The sequence below is a fragment of the Salmo salar genome, chromosome 27 (assembly GCF_965601325.2).
Source record: "Salmo salar chromosome 27, fSalSal1, whole genome shotgun sequence".
Classification (NCBI taxonomy): Eukaryota; Metazoa; Chordata; class Actinopteri; order Salmoniformes; family Salmonidae; genus Salmo; species Salmo salar.
This window is the reverse complement of record NC_138317.1, coordinates 35,007,655-35,032,238: the sequence shown is the minus strand read 5'-3', so window position 1 is coordinate 35,032,238 and position 24,584 is coordinate 35,007,655. Positions and strand designations below refer to the sequence as shown.

The 24,584-nt window shown below is 43.7% G+C and overlaps 2 protein-coding genes across 2 annotated transcripts in view; one reads left to right on the top strand and one right to left on the bottom strand.

The window, feature by feature from the left end:
• The window catches only part of elp2 (elongator acetyltransferase complex subunit 2), a 44,999-nt gene extending 39,263 nt beyond the window's left edge, over positions 1-5,736 (top strand). The window contains exons 19-22 of the mRNA XM_014178573.3: positions 458-579; positions 1,310-1,455; positions 2,167-2,280; positions 5,006-5,736. Coding sequence (XP_014034048.2) covers positions 458-579; positions 1,310-1,455; positions 2,167-2,280; positions 5,006-5,177 — 554 coding nt within the window. The 3' untranslated portion in view covers positions 5,178-5,736. The remainder of the gene's footprint in view (positions 1-457; positions 580-1,309; positions 1,456-2,166; positions 2,281-5,005) is intronic.
• A 6,856-nt stretch (positions 5,737-12,592) lies between these two features.
• LOC106588960 (gamma-aminobutyric acid type B receptor subunit 2) overlaps positions 12,593-24,584 on the bottom strand; it is a 471,406-nt gene continuing 459,414 nt past the window's right edge. The window contains exons 18-19 of the mRNA XM_014178545.3: positions 20,510-20,627; positions 12,593-15,818 (exon numbers count right to left, since the gene is read on the bottom strand). Of these exons, the coding sequence (XP_014034020.3) occupies positions 15,653-15,818; positions 20,510-20,627 (284 nt within the window). The 3' untranslated portion in view covers positions 12,593-15,652. The remainder of the gene's footprint in view (positions 15,819-20,509; positions 20,628-24,584) is intronic.

Here is a 24,584-nt window from a genome sequence, read left to right as displayed (position 1 = left end):
AACAACACAGAACAGTGTCTCTCTAGAGGGCTGGCTGCTGGAACAACACAGAACAGTGTCTCTCTAGAGGGCTGGCTGCTGGAACAACACAGAACAGTGTCTCTCTAGAGGGTTGGCTGCTGGAACAACACAGAACAGTGTCTCTCTAGAGGGCTGGCTGCTGGAACAACACAGAACAGTGTCTCTCTAGAGGTTGGCTGCTGGAACAACACAGAACAGTGTCTCTCTAGAGGTTGGCTGCTGGAACAACACAGAACAGTGTGACACAACCAACATTAATGACAGACATCATGGAGAGGAGGAACTGAGTCTTTGGCTTTAGTTGTGTGTCAGTGGAGAGATTCATTATTACCATTGAGCAGTTATGTACTGTTTTGAAAGTTTTGTGGTTCAATACTAATGCAAAGTGCAAGGTAGATGGGTATTTATTGTGCCTGTGTGTGTCTCCCCCGTCCAGAACCCAATTTCTCCCTGTACACATCTACCAGGAAGGACACGGCCGTACACACGCGCATCATATGGTCATGTGACTGGAGCGCCGACAACAAGTACTTTGTGACGTCGAGTCGAGACAAGAAGGTAATTATTCTACACCAGCATGACCTTGGTGGTGTTAGTAGAGGTAGCTTGTATTCTCCGGACTTCAACGTCTATTCACTTTGGTCTGAGCGTGTGTTCACAAAGTTTCTCAGAGAAGGAGTACTGATCAAGGATCAGTTTTGCCGTTTAAATCATGATGAATAAGAGGGTGGGGGGTTCCATTTACATTTACATTTTAGTCATTTAGCAGACGCTCTTATCCAGAGCAGTAGTGAATACATACATACATTGAATACATACAGTAGTGAATACATACATTTCATGCATGTTTTTTGTACTGGCCCCCCGTGGGAATCGAACCCACAACCCTGGCGTTGCAAACACCATGCTCTACCAACTGAGCCACAGAGCAGAACTTCTACTCTGAGAACCTTTTTGAAACAGGCCCTGATTCCCAGCCTTAGAGTCCTTTGATGTCAATGCAAGACTGGCATGAAACATAATGATGTGCTAATCTCAAACCAGCATCAACCTTCGAAGGTTGTTCCTTACAAATGAGCTCCTCAGTAAATAAAGGTCACAATGGTAAGGAAGAGGCCGTAAATAGTGTTCATCATAGGCTGCATCCCAAATGGCAACCTTTTCACTTTACAGTGCACTACTTTTGACCAGGGCCCATAGAACTACATAGGCTATAGGGTACCACCTGGGACTCTACACACAGTGTGTTAGTGTGATGTTCCAGTATAACTCATGTTTCTCTCTACAGGTGATAGTGTGGGGTGACTGCAGTAGTTCTGAGGCCAGTGTGACCCCTGATGAACCCCCAGTCATCCGGCCCTGTTCCTCCATATTAGACGTAGGAGACTCGGCCACTGCTGTCTCCTTCTGCCCCATCCTGTGCCCCGGCAACAGGTACAATTGATCCACTAGCCCCCTTCACCCTAGACACTATTGTAGGCCTTCAATTGGATAGGTATTAGCAATATGGTTGAAATGTATACACAGCCTATCAGAAGGCATACGGAAGCTTTAGCCGTTAACCTATCCAATCGTTTCAGATCAACAAGAGTTCCTAGGGGTTTCATATCTTGATGGTAGTGTGTATGGATGGAGTGTGTATGGATGGAGTGTGTATGGATGGAGTGTGTATCGATGGAGTGTGTATGGATGGAGTGTGTATGGATGGAGTGTGTATGCTTCCCTTGTAGCCACCTGTGTGTGCGCGCTGTCTGTCTATGGCCTAGTAACCCATCTTTGAGTTGCACATGTACTTTATTCACACTTGTGCTTTATTTCCACATGCGCTTTATTTCCACATGCACTTTATTTCCACATGCGCTTTATTTCCACAGGTACTTTTTTTCCAGCTGGCTTCTAAAGTTGATGACGTTTCTGTGTTATTTAGCCTTTTGTGTGATGTGTTAAACTGTTATACATGTCTAGCTGTAAGCCTGCCTGTTAACCACATGTCCATCTGGGACAATAAGCCTGCCTGTTAACCACATGTCCATCTGGGACAATAAGCCTGCCTGTTAACCACATGTCCATCTGGGACAATAAGCCTGCCTGTTAACCACATGTCCATCTGGGACAATAAAGTTTGATGTATGTATGTTCCTCCAGCTATCTGCTGGCGGTGGGGCTGGAGAGTGGTCAGGTCCTGCTGTATAAGTGGGAATGCATTGAGGAGCCTGCTGGAGCATCAGACTGGACCAGATATGGAGAAACTGACTCCTCGTATCCTTTACACACACACACACCGGTATGCATGCATGCACGCCCCAAAAACACACAATCCCAAGCTTTCATCACACATTTCACTTTCTAAAATATCACCCCCGCACACACACCTTTTGGCACTGACTAACTACAGGCCTTTAGTCCAGCTGTCCTATAAACACTGGTTCCATTGTTCTACGCTGAAGCCTCCTCAAGACAATATATCTCAATGGAGAAAAAACAACAAAAGGTATTCTAACTCTTTAGGCAGGAGGTTTTATGACTCTGCCGAGAGTTTTTAGAGTACGTCCAAAGTGGACCCTATTCCCTACCCTAAGGGTCCTGGTCAAAAGTAGTGCACTATATAGGGAATAGGGTGGCATCTGGAAGGTAGCCAGAGAATGAAAGTCCTCAAGTGGGTTTGAATAGCTGTGTATTGAACGGAGGGTTATTGAAGAGGAAATTGCAATCAACAGGCTCTTTTTGTGAAGGCCCCACCGGCTGCCGTTTCCACTGAGTCATGAAGAGAAGGACGGGAATCTATGGACTGAAGGCCAACGCCTGTGGAATGTTCTAACAATGTTGTAATGTTACCTGATCTGTGAAAGTTTGGTTTATTCCTCTACTACTGTATAAAACAACATTTAGCAGATTCAGCACCTTTGGAAATGTCATATGAGAACATCTATGCTTCATCAGGTTTTCTTTTTGTGCATTATGTCTGTATGTGACACACTCAGGGAGCTAACACAAGTCTTTAGGTCTCAGGCATATTACACTACTCATCATGCAACCATGGTTGATCTAACCCTAGAAATAGAATTCATTCTTATATATTACCATGCGCCTAACAACCTCTTTTACATAGTCTGCTTGAGGTAGACACAACACAATCATACACTATGACTGTAGTACAGTATGGAGACAACACAATGATACACTATGACTGTAGTACAGTATGGAGACACAACACAATGATACACTATGACTGTAGTACAGTATGGAGACACAACACAATGATACACTATGACTGTAGTACAGTATGGAGACACAACACAATGATACACTATGACTGTAGTACAGTATGGAGACATAACACAATGATACACTATGACTGTAGTACAGTATGGAGACACAACACAATGATACACTATGACTGTAGTACAGTATGGAGACAACACAATGATACACTATGACTGTAGTACAGTATGGAGACAACACAATGATACACTATGACTGTAGTACAGTATGGAGACATAACACGATACACTATGACTGTAGTACAGTATGGAGACAACACAATGATACACTATGACTGTAGTACAGTATGGAGACAACACAATGATACACTATGACTGTAGTACAGTATGGAGACACAACACAATGATACACTATGACTGTAGTACAGTATGGAGACACAACACAATGATACACTATGACTGTAGTACAGTATGGAGACATAACACAATGATACACTATGACTGTAGTACAGTATGGAGACATAACACAATGATACACTATGACTGTAGTACAGTATGGAGACACAACACATTGATACACTATGACTGTAGTACAGTATGGAGACACAACACAATGATACACTGACTGTAGTACAGTATGGAGACAACACAATGATACACTATGACTGTAGTACAGTATGGAGACACAACACAATGATACACTATGACTGTAGTACAGTATGGAGACACAACACAATGATACACTATGACTGTAGTACAGTATGGAGACACAACACAATGATACACTATGACTGTAGTACAGTATGGAGACAACACAATGATACACTATGACTGTAGTACAGTATGGAGACAACACAATGATACACTATGACTGTAGTACAGTATGGAGACAACACAATGATACACTATGACTGTAGTACAGTATGGAGACAACACATTGATACACTATGACTGTAGTACAGTATGGAGACAACACAATGATACACTATGACTAGTACAGTATGGAGACATAACACAATGATACACTATGACTGTAGTACAGTATGGAGACACAACACAATGATACACTATGACTGTAGTACAGTATGGAGACACAACACAATGATACACTATGACTGTAGTACAGTATGGAGACATAACACAATGATACACTATGACTGTAGTACAGTATGGAGACAACACAATGATACACTATGACTAGTACAGTATGGAGACAACACAATGATACACTATGACTGTAGTACAGTATGGAGACATAACACAATGATACACTATGACTGTAGTACAGTATGGAGACAACACAATGATACACTATGACTGTAGTACAGTATGGAGACACAACACAATGATACACTGACTGTAGTACAGTATGGAGACATAACACAATGATACACTATGACTGTAGTACAGTATGGAGACACAACACAATGATACACTATGACTGTAGTACAGTATGGAGACAACACAATGATACACTGACTGTAGTACAGTATGGAGACATAACACAATGATACACTATGACTGTAGTACAGTATGGAGACACAACACAATGATACACTATGACTGTAGTACAGTATGGAGACACAACACAATGATACACTATGACTGTAGTACAGTATGGAGACAACACAATGATACACTGACTGTAGTACAGTATGGAGACATAACACAATGATACACTATGACTAGTACAGTATGGAGACAACACAATGATACGCTATGACTGTCTGTGTTGTTTCCTTGACAACGCTTCCCCCCTCCAGTCAGAGTCACTCGCTGACGGTGAAGAGGCTGCGCTGGAGGCCGAGGGTGGGCCGAGCCGGCCAGGGGGGTGAGGAGGTAGGCAGGGGCGAGGGCAGCTCCTGGGTACAGCTAGCCAGTGCAGGGGCAGACCACTCTGTCAAAATCTTCAACATCAACAGACTGGCTGTGTAGCTTGCATTGGGCCGGAGACACTGACACCATTAGATCGTGGTATCCTGATACTGCTGACTGAGACTACAGGGCTGTCTGGAGCGGAGAGGAGTGGAGCAGACCTGGGGCTGGCTGTTCACTGGGTCATTCCATTCACCCTGTGTGACAACCAGCCAGCTAGCTCAGACAAGATAGTCACACGGCCAGGTCTGGTTGTCTGGGCTACAGGCTGCTTTCAGGATGCCCCTAGCCCAGGACTTCTTTCTCTCTCGATGCAGCCCTGGTCTTTATCTTCTGTATTTATGCTCTTATTAAGGTCTGAGATGAGTGGTATTAGGCTCACCGTTTCAACATACTTTTATGTTAATGTATTCATTTGTTAGGGTTCAGTAACTGTCAAATCAAGTCATGTTTGAATGTCCCCTGGTTTGTTGATTATCATAGCTTCTTTCTTTGTGGTGTATTGCGGTCTCTTCATGTTCTGAATGCTTGAAATGTCCTTAGAAAAAAATGACACAGTACTGATACTTTTAATGTAAAATAAGTTACATATCTGAATAAAGCTCTTTTTGTATACATAGATTGATTCCTGTGAGTTAGTACCAGAACCAGTACCCGTCGTCCGGGTTTGGCCAGGGTAGGTCGTCATTATAAATAATTTTGTTCTTAACTGACCTCCCTAGCTAAATAAAGTAAAAAAAATATACATAATTTATAAAATATGTTGATATACCATACAATTAACTTAATATAGACTACAACTTAGCAGTAGATTCCCTTCTCTTATGCTTAATACAGTAGAGTACTAGGGTAGAATAGGGTACAATTTATCATTCTCAAGGAGAGAGCCAGAGGAAATCCATGTCTGCGTCCCAAATGCCACCCTATTCCTTACATAGTGCACTGCTTTTGAGCAGAGCACATTAGTCTCTGTTCAAAAGTAGTGTATTAAATAGGGAATAGGTTGCCATTAGGATCATTGCCTATGGTTAGGATGTACTGTACATGCCGCAGAGGGAGCCATGGTTACTTGTTGGACATCAATATACTCACGGTAGCGTGCAAGTGTAGGCCATAACTCACTCTCGCTCTAATGGCAGAGCATGTATATGGAGACATTATTCAATCTGGGCCCCCTTGTCTAATAATATACACTACGGGTAAAAAGTTTTAGAACACATACTCATTCAATGGTTTTTCTTTATTTTTACTATGTTCTACATTGTAGAATAATAGTGAAGACATAAAAACTATGAAATAACCCATGGAATCATGTAGTAACCAAAAAGTTTTAACAAATGAAAATATATATTTTTTGACATTCTTCAAATAGCCACCCTTTGCCTTGATGACAGCTTTACATACTCTTGGCATTCTCTCAACCAGCTTCATGAGGTAGTCACCTGGAATGCATTTCAATTAACAGGTGTGCCTTCTTAAAAGTTAATTTGTGGAATTTCTTTCCTTTCCTTGAGCCAATCAGTTGTGTTGTGACAAGGTAGGGTTGCTATACAGAAGATAGCCCTATTTGGTCAAATACCAAGTCCATATTATGGCAAGAACAGCTCAAATAAGCAAAGAGAAACAACAGTCCATCATTACTTTAAGACATGAAAGTCAGTCAATCCGGAAAATTTCAAGAACTTTGAACGTTTCTTCATGGGCTGTGGCAAAAACCATCAAGCAAGCGCTATGATGAAACTGGCTCTCATGAGGACTGCTACAGGAAAGGAAGACCCAGAGTTACCTCTGCTGCAGAGGATAAGTTCATTAGAGTTACCAGCCTCAGAAATTGCAGCCCAAATAAATCCTTCACAGTGTTCAAGTAACAGACACATCTCAACATCAGCTGTTCAGAGGAGACTGTGTGAATCAGGCCTTCATGGTCGAATTGCTGCAAAGAAACCACTACTGAAGGACACCAATAAGAAGAGACTTGCTTGGCCCAAGAAACACAAGCAATGGACATTAGACCGGTGGAAATTTGTCCTTTGGTCTGATGAGTCCAAATTTGAGATTTTTGGTTCCAACCGTCGTGTTATTGTGAGATGCGGTGTGGGTGAACGGATTATCTCTGCATGTGTATTTCCCACTGTAAAGCGTGGAGGTGTTATGGTGTGGGGATGCTTTGCTTGTGACACTGTCTGATTTATTTATAATTCAAGGCACACTTAACCAGCATGGCTACCACAGCATTCTGCGGCGATACACCATCCTATCTGGTTTGCGTTTAGTGGGACTATCATTTGTTTTTCAACACGACAAAGACCTAACACACCTCCAGGTGGTATATGGGCTATTTGACCAAGAAGGAGAGTGATGGAGTGCTGCATCAGATGACCTGGCTTCCACAATCCCCGACCTTAACCACATTGAGATGGTTTGGGATGAGTCGGATCGCAGAGTGAAGGAAAGCAGCCAACAAGTGTTCAGCGTATGTGGGAACTCCTTCAAGACTGTTGGAACAGCATTCCCGGTGAAGCAGGTTGAGAGAATGCCAAGAGTATGCAAAGCTGTCATCAAGGCAAAGGGTGGCTATTTTAAGAATCTCAAATATAAAATATATTTGGATTTGTTTAACACTTTTTTGGTTACTACATTATTCCATGTGTGTTATTTCATAGTTTTGACATCTTCACTATTATTCTACAATGTAGAAAATAGTAAAAATAAAGAAAAACCCTTGAATGAGTAGGTGTTCTAAAACTTTTGACCGGTAGCACAGCGGTCTAAGGCACTGCATCTCAGTGCAAGAGGCGTCACTGTAGTCCCTGGTTCGAATCCAGGCTGCATCACATCCGGCCGTGATTGGGAGTCCCATAGGTCGGCGCACAATTGGCCCAGCGTCGTCCAGGTTTGGCCGGGGTAGGCCGTCATTGTAAGTAAGAATTTGTTCATAACTGACTTTCCTAGTTAAATATAGGTTAAATATATTATTTTAATTTTTTTTGCAGCTTTTTAACACCGTCATATCACATACAAATTACTCTAATTATTTGAATCATATTTCCACAATTGATTCATGATGGTAAGATGTGGTAGTAACACTACAAAAAAATGTACTATAATTTCACAACACCCTACCTCCTATTGTAGGTAGTACCTTGACTAGCACACAGCAGCATATTGGATAACCACAATTGTTTTCCAGATTGGGACAACCACACCTGAAAAACCATGTGAAGGCCTATCACGTGTACATGCCTGCATTCATTGTATTCTCACTCAGGTCAGCTTAATTAGCCCTCAATCTTCCCTTTATACAGCGTGACCTTTCCAGAGGCTGTTCAGGTTAAACACATCTCTCCAGAGCACAGTAGCACCCCCCTTCCCCTCTACACCAGTCATATACAGTAACCTAAATGGTATATCTTCCACAATACCAGTAGTAGTGGTAGAACTGGGCAATGCCAGCTGGGCTCAGAAACCCTTTCCCACAGTCGATTTGCATTATGTATACAGTATCCTTTGAATCAGTGGATCACTTTGGCTGTGTTTACACAGGCAGCCCAATTCAGATTTTTTATTTTTTTCTCACTGATTGGTCTTTTGACCAATCACATCAGATATTTTTCAGAGCTGTTCTGATTGGTCAAAAAAACTATTAGTGAAAACAAGATCAGAATTGGGCTGGCTGTATAAACGCAGAGCCTCTGAACAGAAAACAGATTATTACATAATACCATATTGGCTTGCAGCTTTAAGTGTACAGAGGTCCATAGGTGTACAGTACAGTAGGCCTTGAGGTTGTCTTTCTGTAGCCTCAGTCCTACCTCCCATAGAGGACTGTTCTGGGCCTCTGAGCCCTCTGTCTAGCACTTACATGGTCAATATTTGACAGCACGATGGAAAGGCCTCTCTCGCTTTCTCTTTCGCTCTCTCTCTGTCTCTCACACACTCACTCACAGGACTCCACACACATTCCACATCCTGTTTGCCATTGTGCCTTGACAGTTGTATTATTTATCAACCTCTGCACATGGATATTTTCATTACTAATGTATTGTCCTTCCTGGCTCTCTCTCTGTGTAATGTGTATGGATTGTAGACAGCTGAGCTCGTGCTGCGACCCGGTCTGTTTATGCCTGATTCCATTTTACCCCGTACATCATATTTGGCTATAGTTTAGTAGGCTTTAGGCCTTACACTTTCAAGCAATTTTTGTTTTTTTGTTTTTTCTTAATTTTGTTTTCTTCTTTATGATGATCAGTGATGGAAATAAAAATGTAATCACTGTAGCAATTTATTAATCAACAGATTTTTTGCAATTGTTTATTTGAAAAATCTGATAATCCCATGCATCTGAATTTTTTTTTTGCAAGAAAAGGAAATAAATATTTTTTTCTGTGATTTTCTGTAAGTAAGAGAAACATAATAATTTAAAATGCCCTGTTTGCGCAAGTAAAAATACATCAAAGGTCCAGACTACTGTAGAATCATGACTGCCATTTTTCCCCACAATGCTTTTCGACAGAAAATAATTGCACTCCATTCTTTGTGGTAATGCATTCATTTGTACTCCTTCTAGAAGGGTTCTGAGGTGATAAAGCAAAGTAGCTCATGAATGATCAGGGCTAGATTATATCAGATCTGCGCTAGCTGACATCCCTATAGCGGTTGTTTTGGAGGTGGAACTGTGTTGGAGCTGTCAAATCCACAAGCGGCTGCTTGCATCACCTTATCGCGGACACTGCCATTGGACGCAACGAAACCACACCCGACATTCAGACAAAGCCCACGCAGCTGTGTTAGAAGTTCAAACACTCAAATGCGTAATGTTCCGTTATCTACACCTCAATTAGGCTATACATTCCCCGCTCCAAATGAACATGAAAACATGTCCTTATTTCTATCATCAATAGAGTCTACACTTTCTACCGGCGTTATGAACTTCTATCATGGTAGGGATAGTAAGGGCGTGATTGGTGACACGGAAGAGCAGCCGCTCACCGATTTTACAGCTCATACCGCAGTTACACCTGTAAAGCATCTGTTATGCGGATGTCGCCCAACACAGCTTAACATTGAATCGAGGCCTTCGACAACCTTGCCTTGTGGATAAAACAGTTGTTTTAATTGCCGTTATAATGTACATAACTGAGATCACAATAACAAAAACATTAACTGTGCTTTACTTGACTTCCTATTTCTTTTAAAGCTATATGTAAAGAGCACTAGCCTAAGGGTAGGCAACAATACATAAATAGGCCTCTGAATATGGTCAGACTGAAACAATCTGGAGTTCTTTAACCTATTAGGCTTTTGAATTGATCAAAACAAAACATTTCTAAAGTTATTTTCAGTCTCACTTTATTTGACGACGACATTCAGACATTTTAAAGAAGAATTCTGATCAAAACGCCCCATAACAACCCATGGTTCCAAAATGTTATTGTATTCCAGTGTGATACTTATTTTATACACGTTTTCATATCTATCTCAACTGTACATACCATAGTTACAGATACTGTAAATAAAAAAACGCTTCCAATGAGTTCCAAGTATCATCGTGGCCGTTGTGAACGTCAAGGTTTCTTATGAAAAATCTATGTTTAGAACATAAAAATTGGTATATATATTTCTCTATGTTTCTGGAATAATAAAACAAGTTATTGCCCTTCTCATACATGTTATATTTTGCATTTAACATAAGGTTATTAAATTGAACTTAAATTCTACAATGTGTGTATGGAATACCACATATTCAATTGACAAAGACAGTAACAGAATTAAGTTTATTTTTAAATACAGTACCAGTCAAAAGTTTGGACACACAAACTCATTCAAGGGTTTTTCTTTGTTTTCACTATTTTCTACATTGTAGAATAATAGTAAAGACATCAAAACTATGAAATAACACATGGAATCATGTAGAAACCAAAAAAGTATTTGTTAAATCAAAATATGTTTTAGATTCTTCAAAGTAGACACCCTTTGCCTTGATGACAGCTTTGCACATTTTTGGCATTCACTCCAACAGTCTTGAAGGAGTTCCTACATATGCTGAGCACTTGTTGACTGCTTTTCCTTCACTCTGCGTTCCAACTCATCCCAAACCATCTCGAATGGGTTGAGGTTGATAATGGTGGAGGCCAGGTCATCTGATGCAGCACTTCATCACTCTCCTTCCTGGTCAAATAGCTCTTACACAGCCTGGAGGTGTGTTGGGTCATTGTCCTGCTGAAAAACAAATAATAATCCCACTAAGCGCAAACCAGATGGGATGGCGTATCGCGCAGAATGCTGTGGTAGCCATGCTGGTTAAGTGTGCCTTGAATTCTAAATAAATCACAGTGTTACCAGCAAAGCACCATCACACCTCCCCCTCCATGCTTCATGGTGGGAACCACACATGCGGAGATCATCCATTTACCTACTCTGCATCTCACAAAGACATGGCGGTTGGAACCAAAAATCACACATTTGGACTCATCAGACCAAAGGAAAGATTTCCACCGGTCTAATGTCTATTGTTCATGTTTCTTGGCCCAAGCATGTCTCTTCTTATTATTGGTAGTGGTTTCTTTGCAACAATTCGACCATGAAGGACTGATTCACACAGTCTCCTCTGAACAGTTGAGATGTTCCTGTTACTTGAACTCTGTGAAGCATTTATTTGGGCTGCAATTTCTGAGGCTGGTAACTCTAATGAACTTATCCTCTGCAGCAGAGGTAACTCTGGTCTTCCTTTCCTGTAGCAGTCCTCATGAGAGCCAGTTTCATCATAGCGCTTGATGGTTTTTACGACAGCACTTGAAGAAACGTTCAAAGTTCTTGACATTTTCCAGATTGACTGACTTTCATGTCTTAAAGTAATGATAGACTGTTGTTTCTCTTTGCTTATTTGAGCTGTTCTTGCCATAATATGGAAATAGCGCTTTCTTCTGTACACCACCACTACCTTGTTACAACACAACTGATTGGCTTAAACACAATAAGAATGAAAGAAATTCCACAAATTAGCTTTTAACAAGGCACACCTGTTAATTTAAATGCATTCCAGATGACTACCTCATGAAGCTGGTTGAGAGAAGTGTGCAAAGCTGTCATCAAGGCAAAGGGTGGCTACTTTGAAGAATCTCAAACATAAAATATATTTTGATTTGTTTAACACTTTGTTGCTTACTACATGATTCCATATGTGTTATTTCATAGTTTTGATGTCTTCACTATTATTCTACAATGTAGAAAATAATACAAATAAATACACCCTCGAATGAGTAGGTGTGTCCAAACTTTTGACTGGTACTGTATATTTCTCATATTATATTTTGTTATAGATTTTCCAGAAACCCTGTTGATCATATATATATATATATATATATATATATATATATATATATATATATATATATATATATATACACACACACACACGTGTTTTTGACCTTTAAACTGAAAGAAACCGAAGAACAGAGTAGCCCTGGCTAATACAGAACGTTAGCATGAAAAAGCAGTTTATTACCAGTTATTATGAGCCCTTTAACTACTAACATTGCATTTGAAGAACTATTGTTGCAGACGTTGAGAACAATTTTTAATTGATAATAGAAAATTAGGGCACATTGCAAATAAAAGTAACAGTACCTGATAAACAGCATTTGGCATTTTGTAAGAACAATAAATAGTGACTGTCAGGTTCCATAAATGCTGAGAAAAGAAAATGTTTGATGTGTTATTGACTGTTCAATAGGTTCATTCTGATACAGCTAGCCAAAGCTATTATGTGTTGTACACTTATTGCCCTCAGCATCTTGCAGCATGTGTAATGCTGCATGTAGTTTACATTATATTGTGTGTGGGGGGATTTCTCACTGAGAATCTTGGCTTTGACATTGACTGCTTGATGATGTCCTCTTAAAGAATGTGACTGGACTGCTGAACAAGAGGTTGGCAGAAATGAAAGCAACGTTTTGACGGGATATGAAAATGAAACTGGCTTGACTGAGAAGAAACAGAGTTGATTTGTCACGACAGTCGTAAAAACAGGTAACTCCTATGTGAATTATACATTTTATTTCATGCCATCTTGAGAAAGCCAAATACCAAATATTTCATACATACATCAACACCATCAGGGTATCAGTAAATTTTACACAATCACATATAATGTAATATATAAAATGTGTCGTTTTTTTTCTGAAGGAACAACCAACCCCAGTGTCTCACTGTGTTTCTCTGGTGGGCAAAGATGGATGAGAAAGAAGCCTTTTCACTTCATGGAGGTCTGTGCTGCTGTGTTGCTGCTCTGGACAGCCCCATTGACTCCAGGCTAGGGGGAGGAGCTCAGACAGGAATTCACACCTGGATGTGTCCAATAGCAGTACTGTCTCCAACCTGCTCCTTCCCAACCATTCCTTGTCCTCCAATAGGCTTCCTCCTTGGCTGACAGACATCATCAGTGTTCAGACGCCAGGCCCAGCTCACAGAGCAGCCCACTCTCTGTAATGAGTTGTCCCCAAGTGATCTATCTCACCCTATATATTCCAGGTGTTGGAGCATTGAATGGTTAAGAAGTCATGACAGGTTATACAATTTACAGATGCGTTACAGATTCTTGTTGAGTTAATTTAGCCTGGCCCACACCACCACCACCACTACCTACTGGGCCTGGTGTATACTGTGGCTCCTGCAGTGTACAGGATACGACTACAAGCACAGAGCTCAACAAACGCCTTTTAAAAACTACACCTGGAACCAAGACACCAATGGTGAAATATTTGCTGAAACAAATCTACACTTCTGATGATGATACGTAGCTTTTTGGTGGATTTCGTCCACTTTGTGTTTTCCTTGTTCTTGTGACAACAGTTGTACAATTTTTTTTACGATAGCTAGCTATGTCTACGGCCCTATTTTAGTCCAAGAAATGACCTTTGGGCCAACTGCACAGAAATACATTTCTATAGCAACTCTGATGTGTGTTCCACTGTTGCTAAGTGCCAGGTGATTTAGAGGTGCTTCTCTCCCAGTCTGTGGTTCCATTGTTGTGGTCAGTTCTGTGGTCTCCATCGGCGCCATTTCTGCTCAAGCCACATCTGGATAGGGTTCACATACGGCTCACGTACCTTCCACTTGCCATTTTGGTCATTTAAATTTAGATTAACTAATTGAAACAGCTTAAAGGGACTTAATTTCACGGTTTCAAAACTACTGACGAAATCGAAATGGCAAACCCACATCCTCATCACGATCTGAATGTATGTCTTGTCAACAGAACCTCTGTCCAAGTCTTTGATCTCAGTTTCTCACCACTTTTGATGCTGTCTGACCATGCACCCATTTCACTGACTTATGAAACATATAGTCATTAGAAAGATGCTGCTTTATCCTCACTACAGCCAGAGAATGGAGTGACATCACAGTTTCTGGACCATTTACAGTGGTAATGGGAGCCTGTTTGGCGAGGCCTCGTCTGGACTCTGAACATCACTAGGATACGGTGTGCACTCCTGTTTCCCTATAGGTGTGTGTGTGTGTGTGTGTGTCAACACATAGTGAACATGGAGAGTCATTACTATTGTCATTGTTTCCTGGAAATCTGTCCTGTTTGGTTTTGTTGCCTTCTAAAGGCATTCTTCTGTACTGTAGTATTTCATTCCTGTTTGGAGGTAAATTAAACTAGGGAAGTTGAAGCACATTAAAGGCCTGTGCAAAGAGATAGAAAAATGAATGGTGCAAATGTAGCAAAGTGGAAAATAAGCTGTGTGCATATTACTCCAAGTTAAAAGAATTGGCCCCTGGTGTCTTTCGACATTTTGCTAGTCACAGAAATTAGAGTAATCTTACTTCTTGCCATGAGCCAATCCATTTAACACAATTAACACACTACAATGATGCAGTAATATTACACAAACCAATTTGTCTTACATTTTGCTTTGTAGTAGGCCAGTTTCTACGGTTTCATTAATTTTTCAGGACCTCCTACCCCTATACAGACCCCCCCCCCCCCCCAACATATGTTCATTCACAGCATACTCAAAGCTAACGGTACGTCAAAGTCAGAAAGTATGCTATTTACATGCTTGTTCACAATGGTGAATTTTGATGAATCCTACGTCAGTCCGGTCTGGAACGCCTTTGTTCCTATAGTAACGCCTCCCAGGCATTGACGTAGCTGAAATGCTCACGTTTTGACAGGCTCACACATAGTCCAGTGTATGACAAAATAAAAACAACAACATAAAACCCTCGAAGCAGATCCACCCCAGGTCTGGTCCTCTGCTGTTGGGGGGGGGGGGGTGAGACCAAAGGAGGTTGTTGCTCTGGATTGTGGGTAATTTGTAAGGTCCTCCTGTGCCCTCCCCCCTTCCCTTCCCGACCCATGGTTCTAGAGAGGGGTTCTAGAGACCGAGGCATGACGAGTGGAACCAACTTCCCCCTCCCTGGTCCAACACACATATTATTCCACTGTTGCTGACAGCCTAAGCTAGGGTCTGCTTGTTGTTTTTAAAACACGGATGTCCTTTCTTGGAAGCGCCAGGGGAGACTGATGCTCACAGGCCTGAGACCATGACCCGGTAGGATGGGGGCATGTGTCTGTGCCGCGGGCTGGAGCCGGGGCTGGCGTTGGGGCTAGTACAGCTGGCGTCCACCCCCCCTATGGAGGGTAGGTAGGCATGGTGCAGGATGGGTAGCTGCAGCGACAGCCTGCGCTGTATGCTGTGGACAGAGAGGTATAGCATGTTAAGTATCATTAAAGATCATTATATTCACCTGACTAATTACAAGTTTAAATTGAAGGAGTTAATGTCCCATGTGTGCTGTCAAAATGCTAAACCCTCTACAATCTTTCTATATTGATGTGGTGCTACATTGCGAACACACTGTACATACAGGACTGTACATACAGGACTATTTACATCCAGCCAGCTTCTGTATGTGCTGTTTCACTCTCAATAATTCAAATGGGCTTTTTGTACACCAGAACTTGTGATTACTGATGCAAAGAGGGCTGATTGACTGTACACTGTAGTTACAATACTCTAACAGGGTCACAACACAGTCAGTGACATCTCACTTCTCACTGGCATTAGCGCACACAGTCAGAGAGCCTCCCTCCCCCCTCCTCCTCCACCCCCCACAGTAACACACCAGAGCTTCCCTGGTCCCCTCCTCCTCCACCCCCCACAGTAACACACCAGAGCCTCCCTGGTCCCCCCCTCCTCCACCCCCCACAGTAACACACCAGAGCTTCCCTGGTCCCCTCCTCCTCCACCCCCCACAGTAACACACCAGAGCCTCCCTGGTCCCCTCCTCCTCCACCCCCCACAGTAACACACCAGAGCTTCCCTGGTCCCCTCCTCCTCCACCCCCCACAGTAACACACCAGAGCCTCCCTGGTCTCCTCACCCCCTCCTCCTCCACCCCCCACAGTAACACACCAGAGCTTCCCTGGTCCCCTCCCCCCCTCCTCCTCCACCCCCCACAGTAACACACCAGAGCTTCCCTGGTCCCCTCCTCCTCCACCCCCCACAGTAACACACCAGAGCTTCCCTGGTCCCCTCCTCCTCCACCCCCCACAGTAACACACCAGAGCTTCCCTGGTCCCCTCCTCCTCCACCCCCCACAGTAACACACCAGAGCTTCCCTGGTCCCCTCCTCCCCCTGCTCCTCCACCCCCCACAGTAACACACCAGAGCCTCCCTGGTCCCCTCCCCCCCTCCTCCTCCACCCCCCACAGTAACACACCAGAGCTTCCCTGGTCCCCTCCCCCCTGCTCCTCCACCCCCCACAGTAACACACCAGAGCCTCCCTGGTCCCCTCCTCCTCCACCCCCCACAGTAACACACCAGAGCCTCCCTGGTCCCCTCCTCCTCCACCCCCCACAGTAACACACCAGAGCCTCCCTGGTCCCCTCCTCCTCCTCCTCCTCCTCCTCCACCCCCCCACAGTAACACACCAGAGCTTCCCTGGTCCCCCTCCTCCTCCTCCTCCTCCACCCCCCCATAGTAACACACCAGAGCTTCCCTGGTCCCCTCCTCCTCCTCCTCCTCCTCCTCCACCCCCCCACAGTAACACACCAGAGCCTCCCTGGTCCCCTCCCCCCCTCCTCCTCCACCCCCCCCACAGTAACACACCAGAGCTTCCCTGGTCCCCTCCTCCTCCACCCTCCACAGTAACACACCAGATCCTCCCTGGTCCCCTCCCCCCTGCTCCTCCACCCCCCACAGTAACACACCAGAGCCTCCCTGGTCCCCTCCCCCCCTCCTCAACCACCCCCCCACAGTAACACACCAGAGCTTCCCTGGTCCCCTCCTCCTCCACCCTCCACAGTAACACACCAGAGCCTCCCTGGTCCCCTCCTCCTCCTCCTCCTCCTCCTCCTCCTCCACAGTAACACCCCAGAGCCTCCCTGGTCCCCTCCCCCCTCCTCCTCCACCCCCCACAGTAACACACCAGAGCTTCCCTGGTCCCCTCCCCCCTGCTCCTCCACCCCCACAGTAACACACCAGAGCTTCCCTGGTCCCCTCCCCCCCTCCTCCTCCACCCCCCACAGTAACACACCAGAGCCTCCCTGGTCCCCTCCTCCTCCTCCGTCTCCTCCACAGTAACACACCAGAGCTTCCCTGGTCCCCTCCCCCCTGCTCCTCCACCCCCACAGTAACACACCAGAGCTTCCCTGGTCCCCTCCTCCTCCTCCTCCTCCACCCCCCCACAGTAACACACCAGAGTCTCCCTGGTCCCCTCCCCCCCTCCTCCTCCACCCCCCACAGTAACACACCAGAGCTTCCCTGGTCCCCTCCTCCTCCTCCTCCTCCACCCCCACAGTAACACACCAGAGCTTCCCTGGTCCCCTCCCTCCTGCTCCCCCACCCCCCACAGTAACACACCAGAGCCTCCCTGGTCCCTCCTCTCCACTAACCCATAATCCACTCCGTGCTTTGGAGATCTTCTGACAAAAATCAAATGTCATGCTTCTGCCTGGTGACAGCTCACACCGCACCTCTCTGTTAGAGAGATGTCATGCTTCTGCCTGGTGACAGCTCACACAGCACCTCTCTGTTAGAGAGATGTCATGCTTCTGCCTGGTGACAGCTCACACAGCACCTCTCTGTTAGAGAGATGTCATGCTTCTGCCTGGTGACAGCTCACACCGCACCTCTCTGTTAGAGAGATGTCATGCTTCTGCCTGGTGACAGCTCACACCGCACCTCTCTGTTAGAGAGATGTCATGCTTCTGCCTGGTGACAGCTCACACAGCACCTCTCTGTTAGAGCCAGTGCTTTTCAAGCCGATTACCTAACCAAATGGCAGTTATGTAACTATAGAAAAAACCTTCTCATTCACTGGCTCAAAGTCTTTCAATTCTGACAACTTTCAAATGAGACCAGTGAATTGTCTCACAGGTTGTTGTAAATGTTTTTTGATGAAAGAACACTTTATTGACATGGGAAACATATGTTTACATTGCCAAAGTAAGTGGAATAGATAATAAACAAAAATGAAATAAACAATATAAATGAACATTAAACATTACACTCACAAAAGTTCCAAAGGAATAGCGACATTTCAGATATCATATTATGTCTATATACAATGTTGTAACAATGTGCAAATGGTTAAAATACAAAAGGGAAAATAAATAAACATAAATATGGATTGTATTTACAATGGTGTTTGTACTTCACTGGTTGACCTTTTCTTGTGGCAACAGGTCACAAATCTTGCTGCTGTGATGGCACACTGTGGTATTTCACCCAGTAGATATTGGATTTGTTTTCAAATTATTTGTGGATCTGTGTAAACTGAGGGAAATGTGTCTCTAATATGGTCATATATTTGGCAGGAGGTTAGGAAGTGCAGCTCAGTTTCCACCTCATTTTGTGGGCAGTGTGCACATAGCCTGTCTTCTCTTGAGAGCCAGGTCTGCCTACGGTGGCCTCTCTCAATAGTAAGGCTATGCTCACTGAGTCTGTACATAGTCAAAGCTTTCCTTAAGTTTGGGTCAGTCACAGTGATCAGGTATTCTGCCACTGTGTACTCTCTGTTTAGGGCCAAATAACATTCTAGTTTGCTCTGTTTTTTTGATAATTCTTTCCAATGTGTGAAGTATTTTTATTTATTTTCTAATGATTTGGTTGGGTCTAATTGTGTTGCTGTCCTGGAGCTCTGTGGAGTCTGTTTGTGTTTGTGAACAGAGCCCCAGGACCAGCTTGCTTAGGGGACTCTTCTCCAGGTTCATCTCTCTGTAGGTGATGGCTTTGTTATGGAAGGTTTGGGAATCACCTCCCTCCCACCATGTGATCAAACATTCATGTGGTGTGGGAATAACTCAGTGTTCTTCCACTTCTTCTGTCTCCCCAGTCTATTTTCAACCCCTGCTGCTACTGCTGCTTCTAACTGTAGTCGTAAATCACTGGTTACATAAGCTCTGTGACTCTCTCATGGATCCTCCCTCTTGGTTCCTCTCCCTCCTTCTCATGTCCTCTCTCTATCATGTCATTTCTGTCTCCCTCTCTCTATCCGTTTTCTGCTCTCTCTTTTCCGTGTCTTCTCTATCATGGTTCCCCTCTCTGTTCCTCTCATGTACTCACTCACTCACTCACTCACTCACTCACTCACTCACTCACTCACTCACTCACTCACTCACTCACTCACTCACTCACCCTCACTCACTCACTCACTCACTCACTCACTCACTCACTCACTCACTCACTCATGTGTTCTCTCTATCCAGTCCCAGTTAGATGAACGTAGGAGGAGGAGAGCTTGGAGGACGAGGGAGAAGAGGAGGCGGCAATGGAGGGCTCTCAATGATGCTTTAAACTCTTTTTTCCCTCTCTGATGAAGTCGACATGCCCCAGCCTGCTCATGAATAATAAGTGAAGGTAGCTCTTTATTTGTCAGTTTAGTGTGTTATGAGTGTTCTGGACCGCCACGTTTTAAGAGTCGGGACAACATGCAGTCAGCTGTGCTCTGCCGGTTATATGTGTGTGTGTGTGTGTGTGTGTGTGTGTGTGTGTGTGTGTGTGTGTGTGTGTGTGTGTGTGTGTGTGTGTGTGTGTGTGTGTGTGTGTGTGTGTGTGTGTGTGTGTGTGTGTGTGTGTGTGTGTGTGTGTGTGTGTGTGTGTGTGTGTGTGTGTGTGAGGGAGGGAGGGAGGGAGGGGGAGAGAGAGAGTGTGTGGGAGGGGGAGAGAGTGTGTGAGAGGGGGAGAGAGTGTGTGTAGATGATTGGGATGTTATATTGGTCGATCTTTTTACAGAACTGGTTGCCAGAGCAACCGCCATGCAGTGCTGGTGGTGGTAGCAATACATCTGATGTCTAGTCTGCAAAAAAAGACAACAGTAGGAGGAAAAAAGGGGGATGAAAAAGGAGGAGGGAGGAGGGATACTTTTTATGGAGGACTCACTGTTCAGGTGAGTTGATATCCTCCAGGGGACCTCTGTTTATTCTGGAAGGATCCATGGAGCCCCACTGGGCCTGAGGCTTCTGCTCAAGATGATTCTTCACTATCGATTTCTCCCCCTCTGCAGAGACACGGAGAGATGACACAGCAAACAGGATCAATCCCCATACGGGCTGTCACACCACGCCACAAAATGACTCCCTATTCTCTACAACACAGTAGGAACACCTGCTCTTTCCATGACAGACTGACTAGGTGAATACAGGTGAAAGCTATGATCCCTTTTTGATGTCACTTGTTAAATCCACTTCAATCTGTGTTGATGGGAGGAGACAGGTTAAAGAAGGATTTTTATGTATTGAGACAGTTGAGACATGGATTGTGTATGTGTGCCATTCAGAGGATGACTAGTCAAGACAAAATATTTAAGTGTCTTTGAACGCGGTATGATAGTAGGTGCCAGGCGCACCGGTTTGTGTGAAACCCAGCAGCGCTGCTGTTTCCCGTGTGTATCAAGAATGGTCCACCACCCAAAGGACATCCAGCCAACTTGACACAACTGTAGGAAGAAATGGGCCAGCATCCCTGTGGAACGCTTTCGACACCTTGTAACGTCCATGTCCTGACGAATGAGGCTGTTCTGAGAGCAGAAATGGGGGAGCTGCACCTCAATATTAGGATGTTTTGTACACTCAGTGTAGTTCACTACCTTTGACCAGGACCCGATAGGATTCCAATAGAGCTCTGAGCAAAAGTAGTGCACTATATAGGGAATAGTGTGCCATTGGTATGTCCCCTATGCCTGGTTCAGATCACAAGACCTGACAAGCTAAGGACACCGAAGAATGTACCACCATCAGTCATAATAATAATAATAGATAGCATTACAAAATGCATGTCAAGCATTCTCTCAAAGCAAATGCTATGTAAATTACATCACTGATACAATATCTGTCGGGCATTACATCACTGATACAGTATCTGTCGGGCATTACATCACTGATACAGTATGTGTTGGGTATTACATCACTGATACAGTATGTGTTGGGTATTACATCACTGATACAGTATCTGTCGGGCATTACATCACTGATACAGTATCTGTCGGGTATTACATCACTGATACAGTATGTGTTGGGTATTACATCACTGATACAGTATCTGTTGGGTATTACATCACTGATACAGTATCTGTCGGGTATTACATCACTGATACAGTATGTGTTGGTATTGCATCACTGATACAGTATCTGTCGGGTATTACATCACTGATACAGTATCTGTCGGGTATTACATCACTGATACAGTATCTGTCGGGCATTACATCACTGATACAGTATCTGTCGGGTATTACATCACTGATACAGTATCTGTCGGGTATTACATCACTGATACAGTATCTGTTGGGTATTACATCACTGATACAGTATCTGTTGGGTATTACATCACTGATACAGTATCTGTCGGGTATTACATCACTGATACAGTATCTGTCGGGCATTACATCACTGATACAGTATCTGTCGGGTATTACATCACTGATACAGTATCTGTCGGGTATTACATCACTGATACAGTATCTGTCGGGTATTACATCACTGATACAGTATCTGTCGGGTATTACATCACTGATACAGTATCTGTCGGGTATTACATCACTGATACAGTATCTGTTGGGTATTACTTTAAAGGCAGCAGCAAACAAAGACAACATTTCTGTTCTGTGTGTTCAACACATGCTAAATGGAGCTCTGCTGGTAGCACAGTCAGAGAGGCTTCATGGAGGGAGACTCAGAGAGAGGGAAAGAGAAAGAGATGGATAGATATATAGAGAAAGAAAGTAAGACAGACAGATGGAGAGAGTCAGAGGCGAGAGAGAGAGAGAGAGCGAGAAAGAGACAGACAGAGAGAAAGCGAGTGAGAGAGGGACTGCTGTGCTTCTTGATGTTGTGGAAAATATTTTAGTCCAGGGGGGAAACAGCCTGACAGGATTCTGGTGTTGGCCTCTCGTCACCGTGGGAGTGTGAACACAGTTGTTGTCAAAGTAAACAGCCTTATCAGTTTTTCAAATGCCACCTGGAGAGCCCCGAAATGATCCCCTTATGTTCCATTTATTCCTCTCCAGTTGACCCAGATCTTCACCTCTTAGCATAACATTGACCTGATTGGACGATCACACTGTGGCATTGTGTATCCTAAATGTGCATCTGAAGAGGAGGATACAGGAGCGCATGTCTAAACATAGCATAATGGATTGGATTGCGGCGGTAAATGATTTATTAACGTGAGCAATTCACGGTATAATCCTATTTGGAAATTAATAATATATAAACCCACCTGTGAAAACAATGTTGGTGGGATGGTGTCAAAAGAGCAATTTACTGTAACAGGTCACTATCTCTTGTGCCCTGAGAGATAACCTCACAGTAATGTTAATGTCTTCTGAACTCTTTGTAACTACTCTCCAGATCCTTTACGGCACCCATATTAGGTTCCTCAATTGTCTTATGAAACTCTCAAACTTGTCAACTGACTGCTAACAACTGTAGGAGTTGAGGACTACGTATTTTAACTGGCCTGACAACTGAGGCAATTCCTAATATGGATGCCGTGGTCAGTCAACCCCACCGCTCTACCTTCAAGTCCAAACCATGTGCTAATGACTGTAATCACTGTTGACACTGTTGTACTCTTGTAACAGCCACACATTCACAGCCCAAATGCATTTAGTCCAGCCAGTCTCATGAATACTGATGGCTGAGGTAGAGATATGGACGTGGTGGTGTTCTCTACGATGTGGCTGAATCCTCATGGTGAATATAATGACCCATTTATATTTCTCTATATGTCTGTCTGTCAGTCTAAATGCTGAACAGAAGCTTATCATTGAGCAATCGACAAACTTAGGTTCAAGGTACTGTAGTCCTGAACTACGAGAGAGGTACTACGGTGTAGTCTTTGGCCTGGTTTGCTAACTACCTCTCTCAAAGAGTGCCGTGTATAAAGTCAGAACATCTGCTGTCTCAGCCACTGCCTGTTACCAATGGAGTACCCCAAGGCTCGATCCTAGGCCCCACTCTCTACTTAATTTACATCAACAACATAGCTCAGGCAGTAGGAAGCTCTCTCATCCATTTATATACAGATGATAGTCTTATACTCAGCTGGCCCCTCCCCGGATTATGTGTTAAATGCTCTACAAAAAGCTTTCTTAGTGTCCAACAAGCTTTCTCTGCCCTTAACCTGTTAGGGCTAGGGGGCAGTATTGACACGGCTGGATAAAAAAACATACCCGATTTAATCTGGTTACCACTCCTACCCAGTAACTAGAATATGCATATACTTATTACATATGGATAGAAAACACCCTAAATTTTCTAAAACTGTTTGAATGGTGTCTGTGAGTATAACAGAACTCATTTGGCAGGCAAAACCCTGAGACATTTTCTGACAGGAAGTGGATACCTGATGTGTTGTATTGCCTTTAAACCTATCCCATTGAAAAACACAGGGGCTGAGGAATATTTTGGCACTTCCTATTGCTTCCACTAGATGTCACCAGCCTTTACAAAGTGTTTTGAGTCTTCTGGAGGGAGATCTGACCGAACAAGAGCCATGGAACGATGATGTCCCATTAGACACCTGGCGCGCGAGTTCATGTTGGGTACCCTCGTTCCAATACGTTATAAAAGAGTATGCATTCGTCCACCTTGAATATTATTCATGTTCTGGTTAAAAAAGGCCCTAATGATTTATGCTATACAACGTTTGACATGTTTGAACGAACGTAAATATATTTTTTCCCCTCGTTCATGACGAGAAGTCCGGCTGGCTTAGATCATGTGCTAACAAGACGGAGATTTTTGGACATAAATGATGAGCTTTTTTGAACAAAACTACATTCGTTATGGACCTGTGATACCTGGAAGTGACATCTGATGAAGAGAATCAAAGGTAATGGATTATTTACATAGTATTTTCGATTTTAGATCTCCCCAACATGACGTCTAGTCTGTATCGCAACGCGTATTTTTCTGGGCGCAGTGCTCAGATTATTGCAAAGTGTGATTTCCCAGTA